We start from the raw sequence: 26700 nt of genomic DNA on the forward strand, positions 1-26700 counted from the left end.
TCTCCTCAAACTGGACCAGACCAGTAACAAACTAAACAGAAAGACATTTTGGCATTTGATCTATCAGCTGGGTTTCACCTATGGCGCTATATGTTTCTGTTGAGGAAGAGAGGTTATCATAAAGCAAATATGAGAATTTGAAGGCTTTACCACTGACAAACCTACAGCCTAGTGAGTTAAAGTTAAAGGCTGGACGTTGCACCATGTCTCTATGTCATCACAGAAGATATATACGAGGTCGAGGAGAGCTTAACAAGTGGACTGAAGGCGAACAGAAATGTGTCTCTGCTGTGTTTCCGTTCTAGGACTCTGGGACTCATCTCAGAGATCTGTGTGGCCGAGGAGAGCAAAGATTGTAATGAAATGTTGAAAGAGGAAATATGTCTCTGCTCTCCCACTACGGGACTGGTTTTAATGGTCTGTGTGGTCTCCTTGAGATTAACTGGCAATAAAGGGAGTGGTGTTAAACAGAAAATGAAGTGTGTTGGATTACTAAATCTGGTTTTGTCTCACAGAGAGATTTCAGGGAGTAGCCTCAACATCCAGCCAGCTTGTATTCACTGCAGAGACATCAAGGGTCAGGCTGTTCGGTGGACACAAAAGCCCACAATGTTCATTTGGTCACCTTTAATGAAGAAGGGGAGGTCAGCTGACCACACATGCTCCTTCCCAGCAATACAGTGCTGCTGCTTCGAGCTGTTGACACTTTCTAACTGACCGCAGAACCCACAGTCAATATTTAAACATGAAACTCTGATTGTATTCGCTCGAAGAAATATGTGTCATTAGCATAAACAAACAAGAGTATTGCCAAGACCTCCGGCAGTCTCACCCGGCCCTGACAATTTGCAACACTCATGATTTCTCATGGGGTGTGATGATTGGAGCACATTGTGGGCCAAAAGAAAGCTCAAGATTTCAAAGTTCAATAACAGATGGTGTGAAACAACAACAACAGCAGCGATATCACTTCCTACACATACGTTAAAAGGTCCAACAATTGTTCCCCTGGTTGAGGAACCATATCCAGTCCAGTGGATCCATTGCATGTTTATTTTACATCAGAGAGGGGGACTCCAGAGCGACAAACGTCTTCCTGATGACAGAAAGAAAGTTTATGGCAAAATGTGGTCTTTATTTTGAGAAAAATGAGCAGTAAAAGTACCACAAGCTACACATCGTTTTAATCATACATGGTCTGATGTTTTTAAGTATAACAGCATCATAATTTGGCTTTGACGCATTAATTTTTTTAATATGCTGTCTAAATGCAGTCAAGACCAGGAAAACGTGTCTCATACTTTTCCCTCTCCAAGTTTCTCCTGGGCAGGCCAATAATTCAGGATATTCAACTTCTTTGGCACCTAGATGCATGTTGCCGGAATTCTAACAGAAGGGATTTAAAGAGATTTGCCAAAAACAGTGCAGTGATTAATTACTACACCCAAAAAGACTTAAAGGGAAAGATGACATTATTGGTGTGCCACGTCAGAATAATTTTCTTACTAACTGTTTTTTTGATCTGAGAGGCCAGTTCTGCTGGGTATTTGCAGAGTCAGCATCACATTGTTGCTGCTGCTGCCCTGGGAGAACGTAGCATGTTTCAAAAACGCAACGAGAATGGAGGAAGTTTGGACACCACAGAGCTGCTGCCTGGATAATTTCACTCGATCGGACTTTCCATCCGTGGCCGTGCCCAGTCGATTACGTCCATGGAGCACAGCGTCAGCGCCGACATGCAGCGGGCGGCAAAGCCAAACGTGTTCTTTGAAGAGTGACCCGGGCAGGGAGAGGCAAGTTTGGACATGGAGAACAGTTTCCAGTATAAACAGCCAACATTCAGTGGAGAGAAGTCGTATTCTGTATTACTAACAGGAGAATTGGTGTCCCCCCTCCCTTCCCCACATACACACACAAAAACAGAAGAAGTAGTCCAAAGCAGGACAGCTGGATGATTGAGCCTTTCAGAGTCGTTGGTCTCAGCAGCTGTTTGGTCCACACAGACAGGGTTCTACTCTCCACTAGACAGCCCGGTAGAAACCTTCAGTCATGGCAAGAAACGCTCTCCAAAGTGCGTGAGATTTTCCTAAACATTTACCAGCCAACCCCCCCAACATATAACCGAATTACATATTCTTGTTAGGATTTTTTTTTTTAAACCCACAGTCTTAGCCTCCTGGCAGGAGCAAGAGCTGCAACCGACATGTTGGCAACAAAAAGAGCAGCAATGGTCTCAACGTGTCTTTTTCTCCTCGATATAAAGGGGAGTTGCTGATTCTGTGCCACCGGATTAGACCGCTGTAAATGGGAATGGATATTAAAAGGATTACAGGTTGTTATTTTTTGGGGCTTGAAACAAACATAATGGACTAATGTGTACTTGGCTATGGTCACATTATGATTTTCTAAGTATATTCATTAAAATTGTAAATTTCAAAATGGGTATTTCTTTCAATGCTTTATTATAAAGTGACTCCACAAAGTATTCCCATTCCAACCCTTACTTCTAAGAGGGTTTTTCAATTGAGCTCTGGGTAGATTTTATCAACTAAATATGCGATGTTAGGGATAGGGACACGCTGAAGGAAACATTTCCAGTGTGTAGGTCTAGACATGACCGCCTCTCACTTCCCTGCACTCAGACACTAAAAGCCAAACACTAGATTTAAACAACTGATCACAGCTCCACTGATAAAGCCAAACCATATCAAGATTGTCATGACGGAATAAAGTGCAGACTTGAGAGTACAAACCATTTCTTTTTCTTTTTGGGGTTCTCAAAGAAATAGAATAGAATAGAATATACACTTTTATTAATCCCCAAGGGGAAATTAGTTCTCTGCATTTAACCCATCCTTAGTTATTAAGGAGCAGTGGGCTGCGGTGAAGCGCCCGGGAAGCAACTGGGGGTTCAGTGCCTTGCTCAAGGACACTTCGACTTGCAACTAATGGGGAGAGCGGGGATCGAACCCACAACCCTGCGGTTGCAGGACGGTCCTCTTACCCCACTGAGCTAAAGCCGCCCCAGAACTCTGACGTGCACACAGGATTCCTCGCTCGTGTTCTCAAAGCTGAACTTGCCATCTTGGTTACGATCCCGACTGCGCTCCAAAAGTGTTGTCCGTGCACACACAGCCTAATAATTCACAAGACATTCGAAATGGTTAAATGTCAGTCCTATTGTAAGCAGAAGATGCAGATAGATGCAGCAGAAACATGTGTTAACAGCCAGAGCAAGACCCTGCGTGCTTGGCTGAAGTCACTGAGTGCCTCCCTTCGGCCTGTTATTTATTTGTCTGAGCTATAATTAATGATGGGGAAGGTTATGAGGTTGTGACTCTGGGACGAAACCCTATCAGTAAGAACATATTAAGGTGGGACACTTGTCAGTAGAAGGCTGAGGCACTTTCATAAAAGAGATTTTTTTTTTTTAAAGGACTGGTTTTGTCAAACTCAGTAATGTTTAACGGACACAGGCATCAAACAAACACATGGAAGGCGTGTCTGTGTGTGTCTGTGCTTGTGTGTGCGTGTGCCTCTTTTGCTTTGTACATGCCAGTGGAAACAGCAGCAATCAATCTAATTTGACACCACAAACTCTGGAGACGTGAAGGAATGCAGAAAGATGCCTGTGTCGTTTAACAAAAGCAGACAAACATCTCTATCTGTAACACACACAATTTCTCTCTCTCACACACACACACCTACACACACACACACACACACTCCATATGAAGTAAGGTAGAGTTACAGTTTGAAGACCTGTCTTGTAACACAGTTTGACTCCTCTCCACCACGAACAGTACAGTAGCTCTCTCAAGCACATACACATACGCACACACACACACACACATACAGCGCTGTGAGCCCCGCGCAGAGGAAACACCGAATAAAACGGATATAAGACACCCAAAACACACCTGCCACTTCAAACATATTGAACATATACATATTGCCCATGTATAGACACACACAAACACCCTCCCACACACACACACAAACACTCCTCCACCCCCCCCCCCCTGCCACAGACACACACACCATATCAACTCCAGATGGATGTCATTGCCAAGAGCTCAAGTAGACACACAGTCATTTTAAAACTTTGAAAGCAGTGTCTTCATCTGTGTGTGTGTGTGTGTGTATGTGCATGTACATGTGTACGCCAGTAATTGGTGCCAGTGTTTATATTCTGAGCTCAACTGAAGCCACTGAGAGCTTCTTTTCTCCAACTGGGACCAAATGTAACAACGTCTCGGTACATCAAAGAAAAGAGACGTTACAAAATATCTTCCTTCCCTTCTTACTTTATTCTTTCTCCTGCTTTATATCTGTGAATTTTTCTTTTTTATTGCCGACTTTATATTGATCTATTATCCATCCTTCATGGCTTGCCTTCTTCGTTTATCTTGTCATATTAACAAGACAGCCATGTCAGATTTTGGCATTGAAAGCGTTGTGGTTTCTGCTAGTAGTCCAAGTGTTATGGACCAATCCGGTTGAAGCCGGTTTTGATGGAATGCAGGTTAGTAGGCAGTGTGTAGAGCAAAAGAGGTGGACGGTATGATTTAGATTTTTAGAGGTTTAAAATGAGCGTGTAAAATATTATTTCTAAAGTTGCTAATCGGAAAAGAAAGTCTTGGCCCGAATATCTGCTGACCCCGAAAAACAAAGACCTCGGCACGAAAGCCCATGGATTCAGAGATTGCTTCGTTAATAACCAAAATAAAGGACACATTTAATTTTGACGTGATGATGGCTCTTGGTAAAAAAAGTTCAGGGATCAAAAATGTTCGTACATCATTCACTCAAGACCACGAATGTTAACCCGTATGGTAGCGCCCAATCACCAAGTCAATATGGTTCATCCTCTGGGGAGCAGGAATGTCTGCACACATGTTTAAGTCTTGACCTGAGTGCTGGATCAACCTACCAGTCGGGCCTGTAGCACGGCTAAGAGTATGTTCCTGAAGACAAACACACGACCCGCTTTCTTTGTCAGGTCTTTCTTTCTCGTTTACGATGTTCCAAATCCGTAATTATCTTCTTCTCTCCTGCCGTCCTCCTCCTCATCTGCGGTGAAGGACAACAGACCTCATCCAAGCTAATAAACAGAAAGCTGAGTCAGCTTGTGAGGAGGAAAACGACTCAAGGTGCTGACACGTTCCTGGACACTGGTTCCATTCATCAAACCTTATTTCTTTTAAGCTGAAATTGTACTCCGAAATGGTTTGTTTCTTTACATGAGTTGAAGTATTGGATTCAGAATCCCCCTCTCCTCTTTTCTCTCGTTGTAAACATGGTCATAATTACATGAACACTATCCTCCCTTTGTTGTTCTTCTCTCATATTACCCTCTTATCCTCGATGTAATACTTTACACCTCCCTCCCCATTTCCTTTTATTTTCCTTAATTCCATCTCCTTCCTCCCACTGTATTTCCAGCGCTCATTAAGAGAGGAAGTCCCGCCTCAATTTTCCTCCTTTACGGAACCAATTTGTCTATATTTGGCCTTGTTCAGATGTCTTCAGCCTATAATAGTCTATAGTTTATTGTGGGAGCAGTATGGCACTACATCGTCTCAGTATATAATTACTGTACGCTCGTTTGTTATACTGCTGGAGGCACATTCTGCACTTTCCATCACGTGTGCTGTTTGGGGACTGTTGATACTAATCAGTGTCGGTCGCCTCATTGAAGGAAAAAGACGAGTCTGTTGGGTTCATTTCTGAACGCATTGTCTGTCCGAGTTCAAGTGAGTGGAAACAGTTCATGGCAATCTAAGTGGAGACAAAAAGCTCAGCTGGTCGAATACAATGCTGCCAAAAGGAAGGCGGCCAGGCAAACAGATTGAACAATCAGCAAACAGACAGGGCGCTGGCAACAGAGCCGGTTATCGGGAACAGGCAGGAACGTGGCCTTGACGGCGTTAGCAGCAAAGCAACGTGGACGATCTTGGAAAGAGTGGCTGAAAACGGGCCCGTCCTGTATGTTCTGTTTGCTCCAAGGCTTCTTGAAAGAGCACGAGCTCGGTAGGCTGGAGTACGGGTCAGGTGAGGAGGGAGTGAACCAGAGCAGACTCGCTGGGAGTGGGAACAGAGAACGTGTCTACACGTGTTTTTAGACACATGCTTTATGTTCTGCACATGAAAAGTAATCCACTATAATTGATATATATCACACAAAATCAATGCCATGTGATGTTGAACACCACCGCTGTTTGTGTCCCGTGCAAAAAACAGAAGTCAGTGTTGAATTACGTGCACCCTCCGTCGTGTGAAGAAACGTCAAAACAAGCACGGATGAAAGTTACCTGTGGTTCCTTCCCCGTTTGAATGCAGTCCTCTCTGTTGCCAGGTAATGGAGGCCAGTAAATCTATAGGAGAAGAAGAGAAAGGTGGAAGAACAGAGGAAAAAAGAAAAAGAAATGTTTGATTAATATCCTCAAAATCTTTGAAGAAATGCAAACAACCTTCTTATTCAGCCATATTGCAAAATACAACTGCTTTGTTGAACCCATTGTGTGTTTATGTGAGTCCGTGAATGTAATCTAAAGATACTAGAGTCAGCCCATGTGCGGTTTAATTAATTTGATTTGAGTTATTTTCCGTGCAAATTGAACTCTAGAGCAATGAGAGGCACATTGAGCAGAGCAGAGCTCTACGAGAGATGAAACAAAGGCTTTGGAATGAAGAGCTGAGGACTTTGGGAGTTTACGTTTGGCTTCTAAAACTGAGTCTTTCACTGAGAGATGATTTACCATTACACTTATTCTAACCATTTCAAAAAAACCAACGCAGATCATTTTGATTATTTTTGTTTCTCATAATTTAATTTAATTAAAACCAACTTAAATATTTGATATACCCAAAAAACAATAGATGTAAATATTAAAGTGTTGATCGGTCATGTATTTTGTGGTTGAAGTGAAATTATAGCTAAAAACAAACAAACAAGCAGGAAAGCTGTGCTCAGTCAAACCTTCAGAGTATCATAACAAGACCATCTGAAGTTTAAAAAATAAATAAAAGTCTCTTCAATTTTCAACTTAGATTATCACAGTATTGATCCAAGATGCCCTGATTAGGAAAGTCCCAAAGCCGTCCTCTCATTCGTCCAAGGAGAAGCTCAGAAGAGCGTGACGTATCAGTTGGACCTGAAACAACGGGACTAGTTTTCACACTGCTTTCAGAAGATGACAAATGTTATCAAATTGCCACTGAAGAGGAAATACGAAGTCGCTCATGACGTGTGAGTGATACTGTAGTTCTGAGCAGACGACCGGAGAATTCGTCCCACGCAATAACTCTTTGCTCTGGAACTGGATGTGTTTTGGGTCGGCAGAAAAGAAAGCAGAGAGAAAGGCAAAGGTCCTGACTTGCATTACAATGTGTGGTTGAGTGCGTCTGGGGAGCATGTGTGTCGGGGGGCCACTGTGGTAGCTGTGGGGTTTTGAAGAGTGTGAGAATGGAAAGTGATCGAAATCCAAGTCGAGAGAGTTGAAACGATGAGGGAATGTTTCTCCTCCCTTGCTCCTCACACCCAGGATTTCACATCAGCATTTGAAATCTGAGACGACTTTTGTCATACTTCCAGTTCATCACAGGCAACACAGAGGACTCTCTGTAAATCAGGATGACTGATCCCTGGCTCACAGGGATTTAAATGATCTGAAAAGTCCTTTACGGCTAAAGCGCGCGACATCGGAGTGCCTGGAAATACCCCCCGAATGTAAAAGAAGCTGACCATTGTTATTTCAAATGTAATGTATAAGATGAATGAAATATCAGATAGGATATGAATCAAGTTGAAAGTGCATTGAAAAAGTCTTTAGGGCAATGCAAACTGGCCTTCAGCTCCCAGGATAAATGTAATATCCACTAGCGGTGCAAGCCTATAGACTTACAGCCTAAAGACTTACAGTCTTGTTATGTAGGATCAAACCTATTGTATGTAGACACACACACACACACATATATATATATATGTGTGTGTGTATATATGCAGTATATGCATACAGAATTGAACGAAGTTTAAGTATTTTCTTAGTGAATACTCGGCAGTATTGAAAACTAGTTTTTAATAGACAGCTCCAGCTCATCTGATTGGAGGGTCCGTCTGACACCCACTCTACAGTCCTGCTGTCTCAAAGCCGACTTTTTGGAAATCCATGAGGAACAACTATTTGTTTCATGCCTGACTGAAATGAATAAATAAATTAGAGCCCGTCTAAAACTTGGCATCATATCGGCCTAATCTCTGGAGCGGTTTCTTTGGCCCGATGCCGGACTGATATGAATGCCTGGCTCACACGCACAGCTTGACCTAAGGCCGCCTTTAGCATGCCTGACTGATAGAGATATACTGTGACATCAGGCCCTAACCATCACAGTCCTGCAATATTCGATTTATCGCCCTGGAGTCTCACTCCGCACGCATTAGGGAATATGGCCAACCTCCACCAGCCATTCCTCTGTGTCTCTATTTCTTGACACTTTATCAGTGTGACTCATTTTTATTCGCCCCTCAGACACGATTCACATCACGTCTTTGGTCTTTGAACGTGGATCGGTGTTCATTTCAACTGCAGAACAAAGCGGGGGCCGGAGGCCATTTCTAAAAACACCAAGGAAGAGCAGCAACACGACGCACACTGAATGCACGCCAGTAAACACCGGGCAGAGCCAACCGGCTCTCTGAACATGCTGAAACATAATTCAGATGCCAATTGCATTTTCATGCCGATCGAGTTTGAGCAGAAACACGCAAGGTTTGCTGATTTAATGCCATCTGGCTTGCTTTCAACCAAAGCCTTGTGTTTAGAATTACACCTCACTGCCATTTCCATCTTTACTGCACACCCTTGGTTTTATAGTTATTGTGGCAAGGATGGAAAACAATAAGTATTTATGCCAAACAGAAATGGTAAGCTCTGGGGGGCAGAGTTTGAGCTGTTGACAACATGCTCGTGTAAAAGGATTCACACTGGTTATTCTAGTGCTCTAATCCCACAACGCTGATCTGCAATGGATGAAACAACCGGTGTTTGATTGACAATTATTGACTTCATCTCTGATATGTAGACGAAACATGTCGGTCCCAGAACATCATCCGTGTGTGTTGACAGGATGACATTCAACCCAACACACACATCTTGACAACATTCATGTAAAGGAGTGAGGCGATAACATTGATGCACTGACTTCAATTCTGGAGACACGGTTAGTCTGGCTTAACATAAAGAGTGGAGGGGTCAAAAATACACCTCAGCACATATATAACATGTTGCACCTCGTTATTTAAAGACAGCTTTTATAGGTTTTTATCAGGAGAGTTTTGGGCTGCATGCTTCTCGTCATGCTAGCTGATTCCTCTCCGTATTGCTAAGCTAAACTAATTGAGAACTGGCTTGAGTCCAGCTGCATGTGCATGTGTTCTCTCAGAGATTATTCCTTTTCTAAAGGGGTTCTGTTCTCTTCTCCTTCTTTCAACGTTGGTTTATGGGGTATCTGGCAGATGTGCGTCGTCTCTTCAACCTTTGCTTTAACTGAACTGCCTTCACAGATAAATTTCAGAACGGCTGGCTCCGTTAGAAGCCCGGGCATTAAGGCTCCAACAGCTTGCAGCCAACGAGAGTCTCAGAAAGCTTCACAGGGATCATCAACCAAGACCGAGAGGAGAGAGGAGGCCGAGACAGGAATAAGATGGGCCACATCTGGCTCTCTGCGAACATACATTCCCTGATCACTCATGCACTTTGTGTCATCACAGTCTCCCATGTATGAGAACTGACACACACACACACACACACACACACACACACACACACACACACACACACACACACACACACACACACACACACACACACACACACACACACACACACACACACACACACACACACACACACACACACACACACACACACACACAGGTGCTTTTAGCTAAAGTGCTGAAGCAATCCGAGGTTTTCTGTTTTAGAGACTTGTTTTTCGAGTACACGAAGCTCCCTGAGATGAATTTTTTTTTAAGACTGTACATTTCCCTTAGGTCGAAGCCGTCCAATGAACTGAAGAGATATCTCTCAAACTAAAAAATCACAGCTACACTTATCGATGTATTCTGTTCTACTGGGTGAATGACATGACGTTGTAATTCCACTCTAATATAAGATGCATGTTTTTTCACTTTTGTTTACATATTTTATCTGGTCCAGCCTGCCGATGCATCACAGTAACATAGACTCTGATTCATGACATGAAACTTTAAATTTAAACAGTTAAGTTCAAGTAAACACAGCTACAATAAAATCATTCCTCTCTCTTAATGCAATAAATGCATTTTATCCGTACATTTGGATGTATACTGTATGTATATGTACATAGTATAATTGATCAGCTCAAAATCGCAAATCTATTCCAGATGCCACGTGTGCCATCTATTAATTTTTAGCGTTTTTCTTCTCAAAACTAAGCTTTGTTTATTAGTTTATGTTCCAATTTCAGTGATGATGCAACAACAGTAAAACAGAATAAAAAAACGTCCGTTCAAGTTTGAGTCATTAAGTTAATAGTTTATTTATGAGTGTAGGAATAGTTCAACAGATGTTCTGCAAAGAGAGAATTCTGGAAGAAACACAAAAATTGGACACCCGTCCCTTCAAATCATATATAATCTTCTAGAGTTTTAAACCACTGCAACGTAAATCAAATTGAAACGCTGAACGTAGACGGTACAGTGACTGACCTTTTTACAAAGCATCAATCACCGGAGCAGAGTGCCAATAAAATACGTAAATAACTTTCAGCGTATGCTATTTATTGTCTCCAAAAGCCTCACCTCTTTGGACTCGCTGCTGGCAGGTCCCAGCAGGAGAGAGTAGAGAATGTCTTTTCCTCCCAGGAAGAGGCGGTCGCGGTACTCGTCCAGGAAGACGACGGTAAGAAAGAGCTGACCATGGCGGCCGCTGAAGATAGACGACCTGTTGGTGGACAGCAGGTCTGCGGAGAGAGAGAGAGAGAGAGAGAGAGAGAGAGAGAGCAGTGTCAGCACTTTTACTTTCACGCAACTTAAATTCCTTTTAGGCAACACAGCATGACAGCCAAGCGGGAGAAGATTAAACGAACGTTGGTGAGTTAAAATAAAGTTATGATAGCAGTGTTCTGCTCTTTCAACAGACGGCATCACTTGTGTATTTTAATACGCAGCCACCTCTCATGTTGAAGGCTTCGCGATTGTTGAGAGTGTAAGGCTCGTTTCCGCTTCTCACAGTGAAACTAGATCCAGATAAATCCTCTCAATGGCTTAAAGTCGGCTCCCTTGTGGCGCCCCGAACGCCTTAAAGTGAGCCTGACACCTTGAGCTCAGACGTGTGCTGTATTGAAGGGGATGTGCATGTTCTCTCTTCAGGACCACAAACACCCTGTGTGCACACACACACACACACACACACACACACACACACACACACACACACACACACACACACACACACACACACACACACACACACACACACACACACACACACACACACACACACACACACACACACACACACACACACACACACACACACACACACACACACACACACACACACGTGATCTGTCTCCAAAACCCTGTCAACGCCACCTTCTCGCGCTGTAAAAGGATGTTTGTAGCAGCTCTCATGCTGCTACCTGTGGGTTTCCCCCACCAGCACCAAGGATCAGCCAGGCACCAAGAGGTTTTGTTCGAAGACATGTTTATTTCGGCAACACACACACCGAGCAGACCGCAACACTGCGCCTCTGCTCACTCCTCCCTCCACTCTCAAGTGGGAGCTTTTATAAGGGCGGCCTCGGCTGCTGACTGATTGCCAATCACCAGCAGCCGAGGCCAAATCAGAGACAGCTGCCACAATGTTCCAAAAAAAGACCGACGGAACCAACCTCAAGAGGACATGTGAAATATGAATTCAATTCTGTATGGGCCCAAATCACAAATGTGCCTTCAGAGGGCTTTTCTGACCTCGACTCGTACGACACCCTCTATTCCCGGGACCGCGACATCGGTCCAGGAAAATCTCCGTATAGAAGTGGGGGAGCCGGCGTCCTGCACCTGGTTCTCCGCTCTGATCCCGCCGCAGCTTTAAAGTCAAAAGGTTGATGGAATGACTCGGCAGGAGTGGCAGAGAGCGGGTTGAATTCAAGGTCTTACACACACACAGAGACACACCCACACACACCCACACACACACAGCTTCGGAAAGCTTCCACTCTGTCACTCACACGCCTGTTATATCTGCCTCTCCTCTACCTTCACTTCGTGACTCTTTTCTCATATCGCAATTATCTCTCTCTCTCTCCCTCCGACGAGACGGGGGGATACATTTGAGAGGGAGGAGACGTCTCCGGTATGCCAAAACTCTCAGTGGAGTCCTTCGGATGAATTGGTTTTCCGTCGACCTCTCATCACTCGTCAGTCACGCTCGATATTCCTCTCTCTCTTTTTCACTCTTTCCAACACACACACACACACACACACACACAGTGAGAAAGTAGGCCCAGTCACTCACCACTCAGTGAGGGCATTGACTGAGTGGGGCCTCCTGTCCCAGCAACACTGTGTCCATCACTGTTGCCTTGCAGACACAGATGATCTGTTTTTTGAGGAAATCTCTATTTCTCAAACTCACAAGCTTCCAGGTGCACACACCTGAATACTTTACAAACACACACACATACACACACACACATATTCAAACCCCTTCACATTAGATTGCCTTCATTACGAGTGCAGAAGAAACTTTGTGACAGTAATGTTGGAACACTGTCAACAGTGTAACACTCGATCATGTTTACTGTGTGTGTGTGTGTGTGTGTGTGTGTACTATCGGTACGGCAGCCAAATCAAAACCTGAACCAGCATCGGCTTCTCGCGGGAGCCGACCCACATCAAAGCCTGTTAATAAATAAAGGGGAACCGTTTTGTGGGACAGACTTGGAGCTGCTGGCAAACAGAATAATGAGCAGACGCATGCAGTGGAGATAGTCGGGGACGTCAGGAGAGAAGGAGTTAGAGAACGGGAGATAATGTCGGACAGGGACGGCGGGGGAGTGTTGTGGCTTCTAGCAGCTGGTAAAAGTCAGAGAATAATGACTAGGAAGAGAGATAAGCGGGCAGAGAAAGCCACAAGACGGACAGAGATCGCAAAGATGTGTGATGGATTTATTGAGACTGACGAGGGAAGCAGAGCGAGATCGGCCTCAGATCTGTTTCACATCAGACGCTGGATCATGTGCAGTGTGGATGCATTCGTTATTGTGACTTTTGTTGTGATATTTACAATGCTACGTCACCGCCGAGCACACATGAGACGTCAAACAATCAGGGGGCCAAGTAGAAGCTGGAAGAAGTGTTTTCATGACACAGTTTATCAGCAGAACATGCAGGCAGCTCCACACACCGCCAGCTGATGACTGTCTGTCTCCACAAGTTCAACTTGTTCCACGTAGCGCCGAGCCCGGAGATGACCTCCAGCCGATTAACTTGAGTGACATCAACCTCATGCAGGTGTGTGTGTGATGGGTTGGACAGGTGTGATGGGTTGACAGGTGGTTCTGCAAAAGGCTGGAGATCAGCAGATACTGTAGGTTTCCGGACCGGCTGTGTTTTGAGAGTGAAGATTGCAGAAGATGACTGCAGAAGATGGATCGCGTCACCGCTGTGAGGGTTGGCGACAAAAGAAGTTTCTTAACTTTAGAACTTTCTTAACTTTAGAGGTGTCTGTTGGTATGTTTAATATACATGCGTCACACTTAATTATTCAACAATGAAGATGATAGAGCGTCCGAGAACTGTTGAGACATTTCACTCAAAACCACAAATAGAGACTTCATGATGCCGCTGAAGGAAAAGTTGATAGGATTCATCTCCTATCATGGAAGTCCATCAGAAATAGTCAGGCAGTCCATCAAACGGTTGTTGAGATAATCAGTCTGGACTAAAATCTTGGACCAACCAACCGATAGACCAAATCTAAAGAAGTGCCCGTGGAACCATTGATGAAGTCAAGGCACGTGAGGCCAGGGACTTAGGCTCAAAGACTCCATGGGTCAGGACATATGAAAAATATGTATCCTACGTTGCATACACAATAACAACATCATGCCTGCTCATCACAGCTCGTTCAGCTCTCATTTGTCTGCCAATCATTTTTGATCATTTATGAGACTTGAAGGTATGAACAATATTTTCCAGAACTATTATTCTGAAATGGAATAATCATCTGATTCTCTCCATCAAGTTCAAGATGTTTTTTTGTCTTTTTGGCACCCTTTATATTTTCACATCATTTTTACACTCAATTCCTGTTTTATGTCTTTGTCTTCTTTCCTTCTACTTTTATATGATGTAAGTCACACAGAAAAGTTTTCGGATCTGGAGCTCACACGGTTCTTTCATCACCCGGTGACATGTCACATAAACCTCTGATTAAAGTTGTTGTTTATTTAAGGTATTGTGTGATGAAACTGAGGGCAGTATTACTGCATGAATGTATTTTGCACAAAAAAAAGTCAACAATAAATAAATATAACAGCAGAGAATGAAAACTCCCAAATCTCGTAATGACATCTCTAATGTACAAATTGGGCACAGGCAGAGTGTAAACTGTGTTAAGCTGTAGAGACGCACACACACGCACGCACACATATGCATGTAACTAGACACATACGACACACACAAGAGTATCATTGTTATCGTTGGCTCAGTGGGAGAGGGAGACACATCTGAAGCCTATTAGACCTCCTGTGCTACAAAATGCATACCAGAAATGCACGCACGCACACACACACACACACACACAAACACCATCATGAATTAGAAAGTCCCTAGTTCAGTCACACCTATTCACACCTCAGCTGACAAAACTCACTGACAGGCCGCTATCTCCAAATATTGTTTTTTGACATTTTATTTTCATAATGATTATTACATATATATTAGCACAGTCAATCCATTAGACTCATTACATCGCTGCTGCCAAGCGTATCATTAGATCTCGGCTGTATATTGTTGCAGTGTGCCAAGTATTTCTGGAATCTGGCTTTATGCACAAAGCGGTCTGCCCTCTTCCCTCCTCCTTACCAGGTCTCAGCAAATTAGAATGGACAAATTGCCTTCATTATGGACGTTTTTTTGACCTACAGTTTCTCGGACGCACTATATAAAAGCGAGTGGAAAGTAAATAAATGCAAAGAATAAATCATGCCAGCAGTAATTTCTACTGTACTGTCTACTCTATGGCATCTATTTTTATTTAGATGAATGTCACAATTTGTCTTGCTCTCTAGAACAGAAAAACTCCCAAATCCGTGAATGACATCTCTAATGTACAAATTGGGCACAGGCAGAGTGTAAACTGTGTTAAGCTGTAGAGACGCACACACACGCACGCACACATATGCATGTAACTAGACACATACGACACACACAAGAGTATCATTGTTATCGTTGGCTCAGTGGGAGAGGGAGACACATCTGAAGCCTATTAGACCTCCTGTGCTACAAAATGCATACCAGAAATGCACGCACGCACACACACACACACACACACACACACACACAAACACCATCATGAATTAGAAAGTCCCTAGTTCAGTCACACCTATTCACACCTCAGCTGACAAAACTCACTGACAGGCCGCTATCTCCAAATATTGTTTTTTGACATTTTATTTTCATATACTGTGACACACACACACAGAGACACACACACACACACACATACACAAATACAGACCCATTAGACTCATTACATCGCTGCTGCCAAGCGTATCATTAGATCTCGGCTGTATATTGTTGCAGTGTGCCAAGTATTTCTGGAATCTGCCGCATGCACAAAAAGTAATCTGCTCCTCTTCCTCCTCCTCCTTACCCAGGTCTCATGTGCACCAGAAATGGACAAATTGCCTTCATTATGGACGTTTTTTTGACCTACAGTTTCTCGTACGCACTATATATGCTGTCGTATGGAAAAAGAAGCAAATGCAAAGAATAAATCATGCCAGCAGTAATTTCTACTGTACTGTCTACTCTATGGCATCTATTTTTATTTAGATGAATGTCACAATTTGTCTTGCTCTAGAACAGGGGTCAGGAACCTTTTTGACTGGGAGAGCCATAAAAGCCAAATATTTCGAAATATATTTCATTGAGAGCCATATAGTATTTTTTACGTATAATTTTAATGCGACTTCTGGTGCTACATGATGCTACGGGGTATGATCTTTTTTTGTCTACTCGATGTGCCGGGTGCATCGAGCCTCCAAGGCACGGGAGACGGAGAGAGAGGAGTGTTAACGCTATTAATGTGAGAGACAGAGACATGCTGACACGATCACACGACCAATAGACGTTTTAATATAAAAAAAAAAGACGTAACTTTAAGAAAAGGACCTTGAATTACTTGGTTGTAATCTGCGCGAGTAGAGAAATTTAGGGTATGGGCGGAGATTTTTTTTTCAACTCAAAAAATTTGGGGGAGTTTATGTCATCGAAGAGCTTCATATATATGGTCGCATGACATCGGACTGGTTCCTACCCCTGCTCAGAATGGTGTCACATCACTCATATCTAGATAGTGTGTGGGGCTGATAAAAGCAGGAAAAGAAATAACATTTAATTGTATTAACACCACATTCTGCAACTTCTTGTTGCTCAATTGAACGGCGGCAAATGTGAGGCTGCAACCGCGCTGACGCATGGGGAATATGTGCATAATAAGTAGTGGAAGGCAAACTGAAGTTATTTATGCAATAACGTAATCCGGCTGAAATATTATTCCATGGAGAAAATATTATTCCATGGAGAAAGGCAACTGAGATACCGTATGCCGCCTCGACTGTGATGAGGCGCTTAACAGTAGGTTAGCCAACCTAGGAGAGTAAGCCGGCTATCAGTTCATTTGTGAATGGTTCATCCATACGACCAGTGAACAGACCATCCACATGCTGGACCATTGGATTCTCAACTTCTTCCATGAAATTAAACCAAATTTCCATGATTAAACATTTTGTGAAAACCCTGTGTGTAGTATTTAAACTAAGATGGTATTTAAACTAACAATGAGAATTTCCAAAGCAAACAGTAGTATATTCCGTGAAAATTATTTTTCGAATTTAATTTTTTTTGGGATTTTTTTCCAACATTTTGGGATTATTTTTTTCAATTATTTTTTCTTACAAACCCAATAGCTACTTACAAATTCCATGACTTTTCCAGGTTTTCCAGATAATACGGACCCTGTTTGAATAAAGGTTGATAATCAAAGTGTTTTTGTTTTTTATCCGATTAATCGAATAATAATCAAATTCCAAATCGGATTATCAAAATAAAATTTAGTTGCAAGCCCTGTAAACCGGTAATGTATTAACTGGGACGAATGTTTATTTAGCTCTTCCACCCCTCAGTGTGACTTGGCAGAGGGGTTAACACTTTAGAAGTTGTAGCGGCGGTGAATATTGAAAGTAGAAGCCTGCCTCAGTAGAAGGCCCCAGATCAGAAGAAAAGAAGCAGTTCAGAGGAACACAAATATGTTGTCTGATGTACACAAAACCGTGTTTTAGTGGAACCGGTGTTTCTATGTGATGTCGTGCACTTTACAAACACGTTGCAAGTGCATCCGTCGTGGTTTAACTGTATTCAGGTTGCTTTATTCCAAAACCTTTTGAAAGAAGCTCAGGTCATTTTGAGCATTAAACAGTATTAATTTTATGTTATACGGCATGTTATTTCACCTATGTTATCACTATTCTATTTCACGTTTATTACAAAGCTCAAAGCATAGAATCCTGTTCCAGCACACAGAAATGATAAGAGTCCAGATACGACTTTAAATCAGCCTGAAGTGTCCTGCGTCATTGTACAGGCCAGATCAAGCTGTGACTTGCCAGCATCCTGGCTGTTCTGCCAGCCTGTTGCTGCTCCTCACTGCAGATGTCATTCCACCACGCAGCCTGCATTCCTAACGCGCTTGATCATGTGATAAAACCATGAGAAGTGAGATGAGTGCCAACAAAAAAAAGGCAGTCAGATATGTATGTCTTTCTTTCTGTCTCTTTTTATTAGCATTGCTTATTCTTTCTTTCACACACACAAAGACTGACTTATTCAGGACGTCTTCTCTCTCCGGCCAATCAAATTGGGGAGCATGGTCTGACTCTTCGTCTCTCATCTAATCAAACCTCCTCCCTGGTGACCTCACGCCTGGTCCGCCACCATGCACCACTCTCTGCACACACTGGCTTCCATCTATTCAGCTGATCTGGTTGTGCCCATGTGTTTAAATCTCTTTCCTTTCCGGCCACGCATTCACTCACTTTTTTTTGTCTCCCATTTTTAATCTTCTCTCACGTTGTTACTCACACGCATCACACGCCCTCCCCATTTGATCTCTCTCATTTCTTCAGCCCTCCTTCTTTCCTTTCTTGATCTCAACCCTCCTTCCTTCCTATCCCTTTCACTTCATTCCTACGGACACAGTATATTTATTTCTGAAGAAAGTCGAAGGCTATTCTATTCCCTCATTCTCTTCTTAAACTTCAGACTTTTAATATTTTACTTTCATCCCTCCCTCCCTCCCTCCCTCCAGCTCTCCCCTTCTCATTTGGCAGTGTTGCCTTGTTAAATGTTAAACACATTTTATTCAGTTCCTCATAGTTTTTTTACATGAAGTCACATTTCATTTGTTTGATTTGTGTTCTGTTTGTTTTAAGAGAAAATACATTTGCGGCTTGGTAATTCTAAAAACAAATGTTGCTTTTAAACCAAAAACATTCTATTACTTGATATTTGTACTTGCTTTAATAAAATAGACACATCCAGATTAAATTGTGGACTAAAGGGAAGCCCGTACGGCTGATGCTCTGTTTAGCAGCAAATGCACTGACTCTATGGGAGGCCAGTAAGACGACTGGTTTCACACACATTGATGCCGCGGAGCATTCTCACACGCACACACTGAGCCCAGCGTCTCCCCTGGTGTCAGGTGAACGCTGATGTGTGACTGTGATTGCATTGGTCAGCTGCTGTTTAATAGACACGTCCGGCCACAGCGGAGACCCTTGTGCTCGGCAGTTCGCGTCGGCAGCTGCGGCGGAACGAATGGATTCGGTTTGTTTCCGTGGAAAGAGGAGCACTGTGCGAGTGTTCGTGACATGCCCTGCATTAGAGAGGGTTCCCATCACCCCTGGCCTGTTCCTCCATCACTTTGCATCGGTTCTGAGCCTAAATTCAACGTGGTCGGACCCTGGATGTGTGTTTTATCCATCTTGCGGGGACATAAATCTGATTACACGATCACATCTTGGAGACTCGGCTTCTTTTTGGCGACACTATGTCCGTCCCAATGACTTTGGGTGAATTATCATATTTAAGGGTGAGGACTTGGTTTCAGTTGGGTTTAGGTTTCAGTAAAACTGAGGTTAAGGGTTAGCATTAGGCTGATAGCGGTTGTGGTAAGTCTCCAGGAAATCAATTTAAGTCAATGTAATTCCCCAAAAGTCATGAAAACACAATTCTCTGTATGTGTGTGTGTGTGTGTGTGTGTGTGTGTGTGTGTGTGTGTGTGTGATCGTCATAGTAGTGTTTTTATTCTGTTGTTCTTACTCTGTGCTTCCTGCAGGAGGATCCAGCTGTACGACTGTGGATGTAATGCCTGGTGATTCTTTAATGTCTCCAGTGAAAAAATACACACGCGGCGAAATGGTGTTTATCTGTCTCTCAAGTTAGAACAGTTTGACTCAATACAAAACACTGGCGCGGCATCGGTCATTCCACCACCGCGACCCAGCAGGCACTTGGCGTACCTAGACCTACAGGAGGAGGCCAAGTTCAACATTAGTCCAACTGAGCACAGCGTTTTCACAGGGTGTTATTGTTGAAAGTCTGAAAAGCTTTGGGTGGACATGAAGAGCAGCAGGTCGTGTAAGTTATACACTATAGTTTGATATCGCCCTTGCACTGGTTTGCAATGATTGTTGGCAAGAGATACTAAGCAACAACAATTTTGCTTTTGTTGTATAATTACAGGCGCCGCAACAAGTGGTTTGAGTTGGTTCAACGTTTGGGGAAAACCCAGTTTCTCTGGAAATATAGTTTACAAACACAAATATGCCTTCTGAGTTATTTCAACGACGCTGTTGTCAAATAGAAAACCCACGCCGAGAAGCTTTACAAAAATAATTTGGAGCTGTAATCGGATGGACCTAACGGGAGCAGAACAGCAACGACCAGTTGAGACCAGAACAGAAACGGACAGATGACAATGGAGCGGAGGGCGGGTCGGACCTCCGGAGGTCCGCAGGCAGGAGAGCGGCTGGACTCGCCAGGATGTAGAACGTTTCCAGGACTTGAACCCCCCTCGGTGAAACGACGGCCCACGCCGCGGACGCCAGAGTTGCTTTTGGCCGGCCCCTTAGCCCACATGCACATCCATTGTTTGACTTGAACATGCTGGTCAAACAAGAGTGAACAGACAGAACGATTTCACAAAGGACCAAGACACAGGATACTCCCACAATGTGCACACACACACACACACACACACACAGCTCCCATAACTCCAGTGTGTAAGTGGGGTACTTAGTAATCTACATGACAGATGGTCAAAGCCACATTGTTGGGACTTGAACCCTCAACCTTTGCTTCTCAAAGGGACCAGTGTGTTCAGCCTTCAGGTTAGCCTCTCTTCCTTGTCTCCATGCGTCTGCCATTCCTCCCGCTGCCTCATCGTTCACACTACCCTCCTGCCTTTCCTTTCCTTAGCCTCTATCCGTCTTTGTTTCTTCACCCATCCATCTCTCTCCATGACCTCTTTTCATCCCTACTTTCATCTGTCTAATGCTCCCCTTTTTCCTCTTTTCATTCCCTCTGTCATGGATCCATCATTTGTTTTCTCTCCACATTCACAGATCCTTCATTCACTCCTCCTCCGTTTCCCCTTCTCTTTCTCTCTCTCTCTGTTCTTTGAAATTCATTGATGTTCCCTCTCTTTCACTGACATTCCCCTCCTCCTTTCACCCACCAGTCCCTTGATTCATGCCAGCATTCGGGGCACATGTTTTAATTCTCAGTGCAGCCAGTTGAGCCTTGTCGAGGAGGCCTGTGTGCGCTGACCTTGACGGGGTATCAATGCCGTGTTTATCTGGACATGTTTTGCAGCCGGGTTAAGCTGTTGGTGTCCAACAGGGGGTTATCGGTTTATCCTCAGACTTTAGGGGGCGTGGTGGGGGTTAGATTTATCTCACAGGGGCAGAGGAGGAGTTCATCCAGAGGAAGTCGGCGGGTTTCTTCTTTTCATGGCATTTGTTGAATCTTGTCAGACTCATCCTTTAACCATCTTTACCTCCTGGAAGGTGCAGTGTGTCGGAATCTGGCTGTGAGTTTGCGACCGACTAAAACCTCGAACACAGAAAAACGTAGATACCCGAATGGTTTGCCCATTCTCCACAGCCGGTGTAAACAGCTCATTCTAAAATGTGAGATAAAACGTGGCTCTTAGCTTATAGACATTATTTCTTGTTAATTAAGTGTGTCACAATTCTCCCAGACAAGCGGTCATCTCTTGCCGCCACTAAGTGCTCACGACTGCTGGCCAAACATGTTGCTGGTTTCGTTCACATCTGCTCTGCCGAGAAATAAGCCCCAACTTCCCCTATTATTTAATTTCCTTTCATACGCAGGGGAAACTATAAGAACAGTCGGCATATGAACCGTCATAAAAGGCCCGATGGTTCAGCAATAAAAAACAATCAAGGACAGATGTTGTCATCCACTGTGACTTATCTTGGGTCTCTTCCTTTTTTCATTATTTAGTGTCCTCCGGCCGTCCTTTTCAAACATCACAGGTCCTTGTTTTTCTCTTCACCAGCTTGGCTTCCTCTCTGATCTGGCCTCATCTTAATCCTTTTTCCAGCTCCCCATCTCTCACACACTGACGGTCAATTATCTCTCCACCCGTCTCTCGCTCCTCCATCTGTGTGTTGTCTGTGATCGGTCCCATGAGACATGCCGTTGTCCAACACCCAAGTGACACTTGGAGTCGACATCGGATGCCATTGCCCCGTCTCTCTTTCTTTACACACGACCACGCACAGTTAGATTGTAAAAACACACTCCAAAGGGTGAGAACACACAGATGTGTACATCTTTGTTCTGTTACGCACTTGTTATACTTCATACATTCAGAGTATGTATGAACTCCGACATATATATTTACAAAGGACACGCCTCCACGCTAAGGCCTCAGCACACACAGTTATCCGTCTCCGGCACACTCACTGTAGCTCTCTCTCTCTCTTCTCTCACACACGGTCGGTCTTCATCGTGCCCGCGGTGTCACGAAGACGGAGTGTGTTTCGTCTGTCAGCAGCTCCACATACCAGACAGGAGACCTCGGCTCTTTGGAGCCTCCAAACTAAATATGGCTCATTTACAGTGACCGGACAGAGCACTTCTGTGCCACTTCTATTGTAACATTCAGGCTAATAAATACCAAAGCCACATATGTCCAAGTGGTTATAGCATGGTCCATCCACAGAAATATAGTGTTGGGTTTTGGGGCTATCTGCTTTAAAGTCTTCAGGGTTATTTTGATTTTGTTGGATTCCATCTTTGTCGATCTTATAACACACTTACGTTCAATCTAAATGATTATTAGGACAAAAAATCACTTTGTGTGGATCCCCTCTTTAAATAAAAGAGAGAATAGATATAGGCTAAATGATATATTGCCTCATAGCAAAAAGCCAAAGAAAAACTGTTAACTCTGTCTAAATCCATTTAATTGCTTTTATTTAAACCATATCAAACATATATGTATCCGATCTTTTCAATAACATGCATTAAGTAACGTTGTGAGTCATCAAACAAATATATTCTCAAAATGGTTTACCTATTTAAAATAATATGAAACTGGCGTGGAAACATTTTCAGGAAAATTAATTCACGCCCAAATGTGCTTGTCTGACGACTGAAAGATAAGAACAGTTGTGATTATGGGTCGCCGTGGTATGCGATTTTAAAGCGTGGGAAAGTTCATAATTCCCTCCAAATTGTTATATTCAATGATAGTAATGGAGTTTAGCCATTCTGGCGTACAACTTGTTCACATCACCTTGAACAGAATACACACCATCCAGCCAATCACAGTGTAGTATACTCCATCTATACCATGAAATATACTTATTAAAAGGCTTCAAAGACGTACCCATTAAATGCCATGATAAGGCTTCCCCGGCAGAAAGGTTTGGGACTCAAACTTGTGTACAAACTTTACCTCTCGCTAACATTAAGACACCTTCGCTTGAAAGCTTAAAGGCCTTCTCCAACTGGTTCAACCCCATGAATCACTAGCGTGGACATCTGAAACCAATAAAGCATTAAACAGACTCTTACTATTCCCGTTTTCTTAATTTTATTAAACTAGTTGGACTATTGTTCACTTTAAACTTTAAACATTGGCTATATAGCCAGTGGGCTAAAGACCCTAAACAAACAGTTTAAATTCAAACACATGCCAACCATTACTAAAACACAAAAACCTCTCTTCTTTGTAATATTTTTAAGAGCTGAAGCTTCTACACATCTCGGTAAAAGAACATGTCCCTGACAAGCCAATTGGCTTGCCTACTAAAACCTTCAAGATCCTCTCTTTCCTTCCCTCTTTTTCTCTCCTTCCCTGGGTTTTAGATCAGAGCAGAGGCCTGGGAGCACTTAAACTGAACCCGGGGAATGGAGAGAGAGAGAGGACGATGCCGATGACCGAGCTAATACACGGAGCAGGGAGCGAGAGTGATGGATGAAAAAGAAGAGCGGAGAGAGAATGGAAAAGAGCTGCGAGAAGACGAGATGAGAGCCGCCCTACATTTCATCAGCTCTGGAGTCTCCAACCGACTCCCGGTGACAGATTACGCCGCTCCGCCTCCGAACAACGAACACCCGACGAAGAAAACCAACTCCTTCGTTCACAGGCTGCAGGCGAAAACTAACAGAACCGTTCACACTGAGGTCTGATGCAATCCAATCAAAATGGGACACCGATGTTTTCAAGTGCCCCCCCCCCCTCATCCCCACCCGGCCACTGGCAAGACAAAGTGAATATTGTATGAGATGGAGTGTGTGCGGCTAAAGTCAGTGTGTGTGTGTGTGTGTGTGTGTGTGTGTGTGTGTGTGTGTGTGTGTGTGTGTGTGTGTGTGTGTGTGTGTGAGAAAGAGCACACCAACAGGCACATTGAATTGAAGTGAGTAAGGAAGCAGGCAGATTGAAGAAAGAGGAAGACAAAAAAGACATACAGAGACAGATGGAGAAAGGCAGAGAGATGCATGATGGGAGGTTGGTATAGATGCTTGGCAGAGGGCTGGGAGTGCAGCCAACCACACACACACACACACACACACACATCACATACCTCAACGCCTCAGTGTCACCCCCTAACACACACACACAATTGAATTGCAAATTTTTATTTGTTACATGAAATAGGATTTTATTCCAACATGTTGTTATTTAAATAGTTTCTGAATGAAACAAATGAAAGGGGAATTAATTAGGAAGGAAGAACAATTAAATGACTAAATAAAGTCAAAAAGTCCCAGAAAGATAACTGGTTATTTGCAGGTCAAAAGCAGTTGAGCTGTACAAGTTAAAACTGTGACGGTTTGTTTCAACATGTCTGCATCTAAATGAATCCACTCCAACATGTGTTACGGATCTATTTCACATTTAATTGATTCCATTTAAATGTTGTTGGAAGACTTGGTGTATGTTGAACACACCAACAAAAAGATCTTCTATTCACCTAATTTTACTTTTTGTACTTTTAAAATGTATTTGTTTCCCTGCACAGGCTCAGTTGGTGCAGACTGTGACGCGCGAAGTAAACATAAACAGATGAGAGGACTTTAATAGTTTACAGGTATAAATGGCCTTCTTCCTGTTTGAACTTCTACCCACTAATTGATTGAAATGATCTTTTCCTGTCGCTAAATTTCCTCCACATCCTCCTGGGAGTACAAGCGCCCTCTGGGCTTCTCTGGGTTGTAATGAACGAGGGAGCGATCGAGGAAGACACACACAACCCGACGGGAGAGAGAGGAATGAGAAATTACACTAATGAGTGAGAAGATGAGCCGCAAGGAGACATGTGGAATTATTTTCCGCTGGAAAAATCAAACGAGGAAAAGAAAGACTTGACTCAATGGGAAATGTATGTAAAATGAGGCAAACCCTGGGGTCAGATCTGAGGTCGTCTGAAAGGAAGGAACAAATTAGTTGGTCACAAGTGATAATTTCATAGGCTGAGTTTCCTCCTACACTCCTCATAATGCTTGCAAAATGAGAGCCGGGTGTTTTCTGATGGCAGGTCATGGAAACAACTGCTTTATATGCTGCAGTTTATTGCTGGATCAAAATGAAAATGGATCGACGTAATGCTTGAAGACGGTCACTAAAGTGCAGTGACTCACAATCTTGGGTACAGATTTTTTCCACCTGTAAGGTTTGCCCAGGGCATGACTTTGTTAAATTAATAACTGAGGTTCACTCCACTCATCTACTCCTCAATTGTGTTGCAGGTTATATATAAAAAATAGTATTCAGTAAAGTCTATGGTATAGCATAGTTATTACATCTGTCATACACCAAACTTACCCTCAGGATATTTATACAGTGCTAAAGATAGAACAACAAATAAAGAGGATGAAATAAGTTTTCTTTGACAATTTTTTTCACACCCAACTCCCGCGACACCAAAGTGTTTCAGTAAACGTTAAGAACATCACGCTCCCCTTTCACCATCCAGGCCAGAGGCAAGAGGCCAGGCCAGCAGTTCATCCTCTGGGGAGCAGCACCATTAATACGTAACAGTGTTCATTATATTTGGACATTTCTTGTGCATAAGTGAACATTTGTGCTGGATGGTGTCACATAGCGGAAAGGTTAGGGGTCACCTAAAGCATTAAGTGTCCTCCTCTGCGGGACCATTACTACGGCTTCATAAACCAATAACCCACTAACATGTTCATCCTTATGCCCTGTTGCTCAAACAAAATAGGAATAATAATAATCATAATAATCATTTATTTTATATTGCGCTTCTCAGGGCCCCCGAAGTCGCTTTACAGTCCAGAGTCCAGTAGTCATACACACACACAGTCATCCCGGTGGTGGTAAACTACATCAGTAGCCACAGCTGCCCTGGGGCAGACTGACGGAGGCGTGGCAGCCAATCAGCGCCTACGGCCCCTCTGACCACCACCAACATTCATTCACATCCATACGAACCAGGGTGAGGCTGCGGTGCATGTCTTTATGATGGTGGGGGAAACCGGAGTACCCGGAGGAAACCCACGCAGACACGAGGAGAACATGCAAACTCCACACAGAAAGGACCTGGAACGACCGGGACGACCGGGATTTGAACCCAAGGCCTTCTTGCTGTGAGGCGACAGTGCTAACCACTGAGCCACAGAGTATAAAGCAGCATTGTTGGTGAAAAAAAAATGTTGTAATATATACAGTCCCTTTGTTCTCTCTCATTTCTCTCTCCTGAGCAGTATTTCCAGTCAAGCCAACAGGAAGACTGCTAAACTCAGCTGGTGGCTTTTCCCCTGAAAACATTGAGCTCAACGGGAGGAAATCCTGTGCGATT

At 43.5% G+C, this 26700-nt stretch overlaps 1 protein-coding gene across 1 annotated transcript in view; it reads right to left on the reverse strand.

Moving 5' to 3' along the window:
* The window catches only part of sema3bl (sema domain, immunoglobulin domain (Ig), short basic domain, secreted, (semaphorin) 3bl), a 66707-nt gene that overhangs the window by 38814 nt on the left and 1193 nt on the right, over positions 1-26700 (reverse strand). Inside the window, exons 2-3 of the mRNA XM_056423310.1 lie at positions 10844-11004; positions 6315-6377 (exon numbers count right to left, since the gene is read on the reverse strand). Of these exons, the coding sequence (XP_056279285.1) occupies positions 6315-6377; positions 10844-11004 (224 nt within the window). The remainder of the gene's footprint in view (positions 1-6314; positions 6378-10843; positions 11005-26700) is intronic.

Source organism: Pseudoliparis swirei, chromosome 9 (assembly GCF_029220125.1).
Source record: "Pseudoliparis swirei isolate HS2019 ecotype Mariana Trench chromosome 9, NWPU_hadal_v1, whole genome shotgun sequence".
Lineage (NCBI taxonomy): Eukaryota > Metazoa > Chordata > Actinopteri > Perciformes > Liparidae > Pseudoliparis > Pseudoliparis swirei.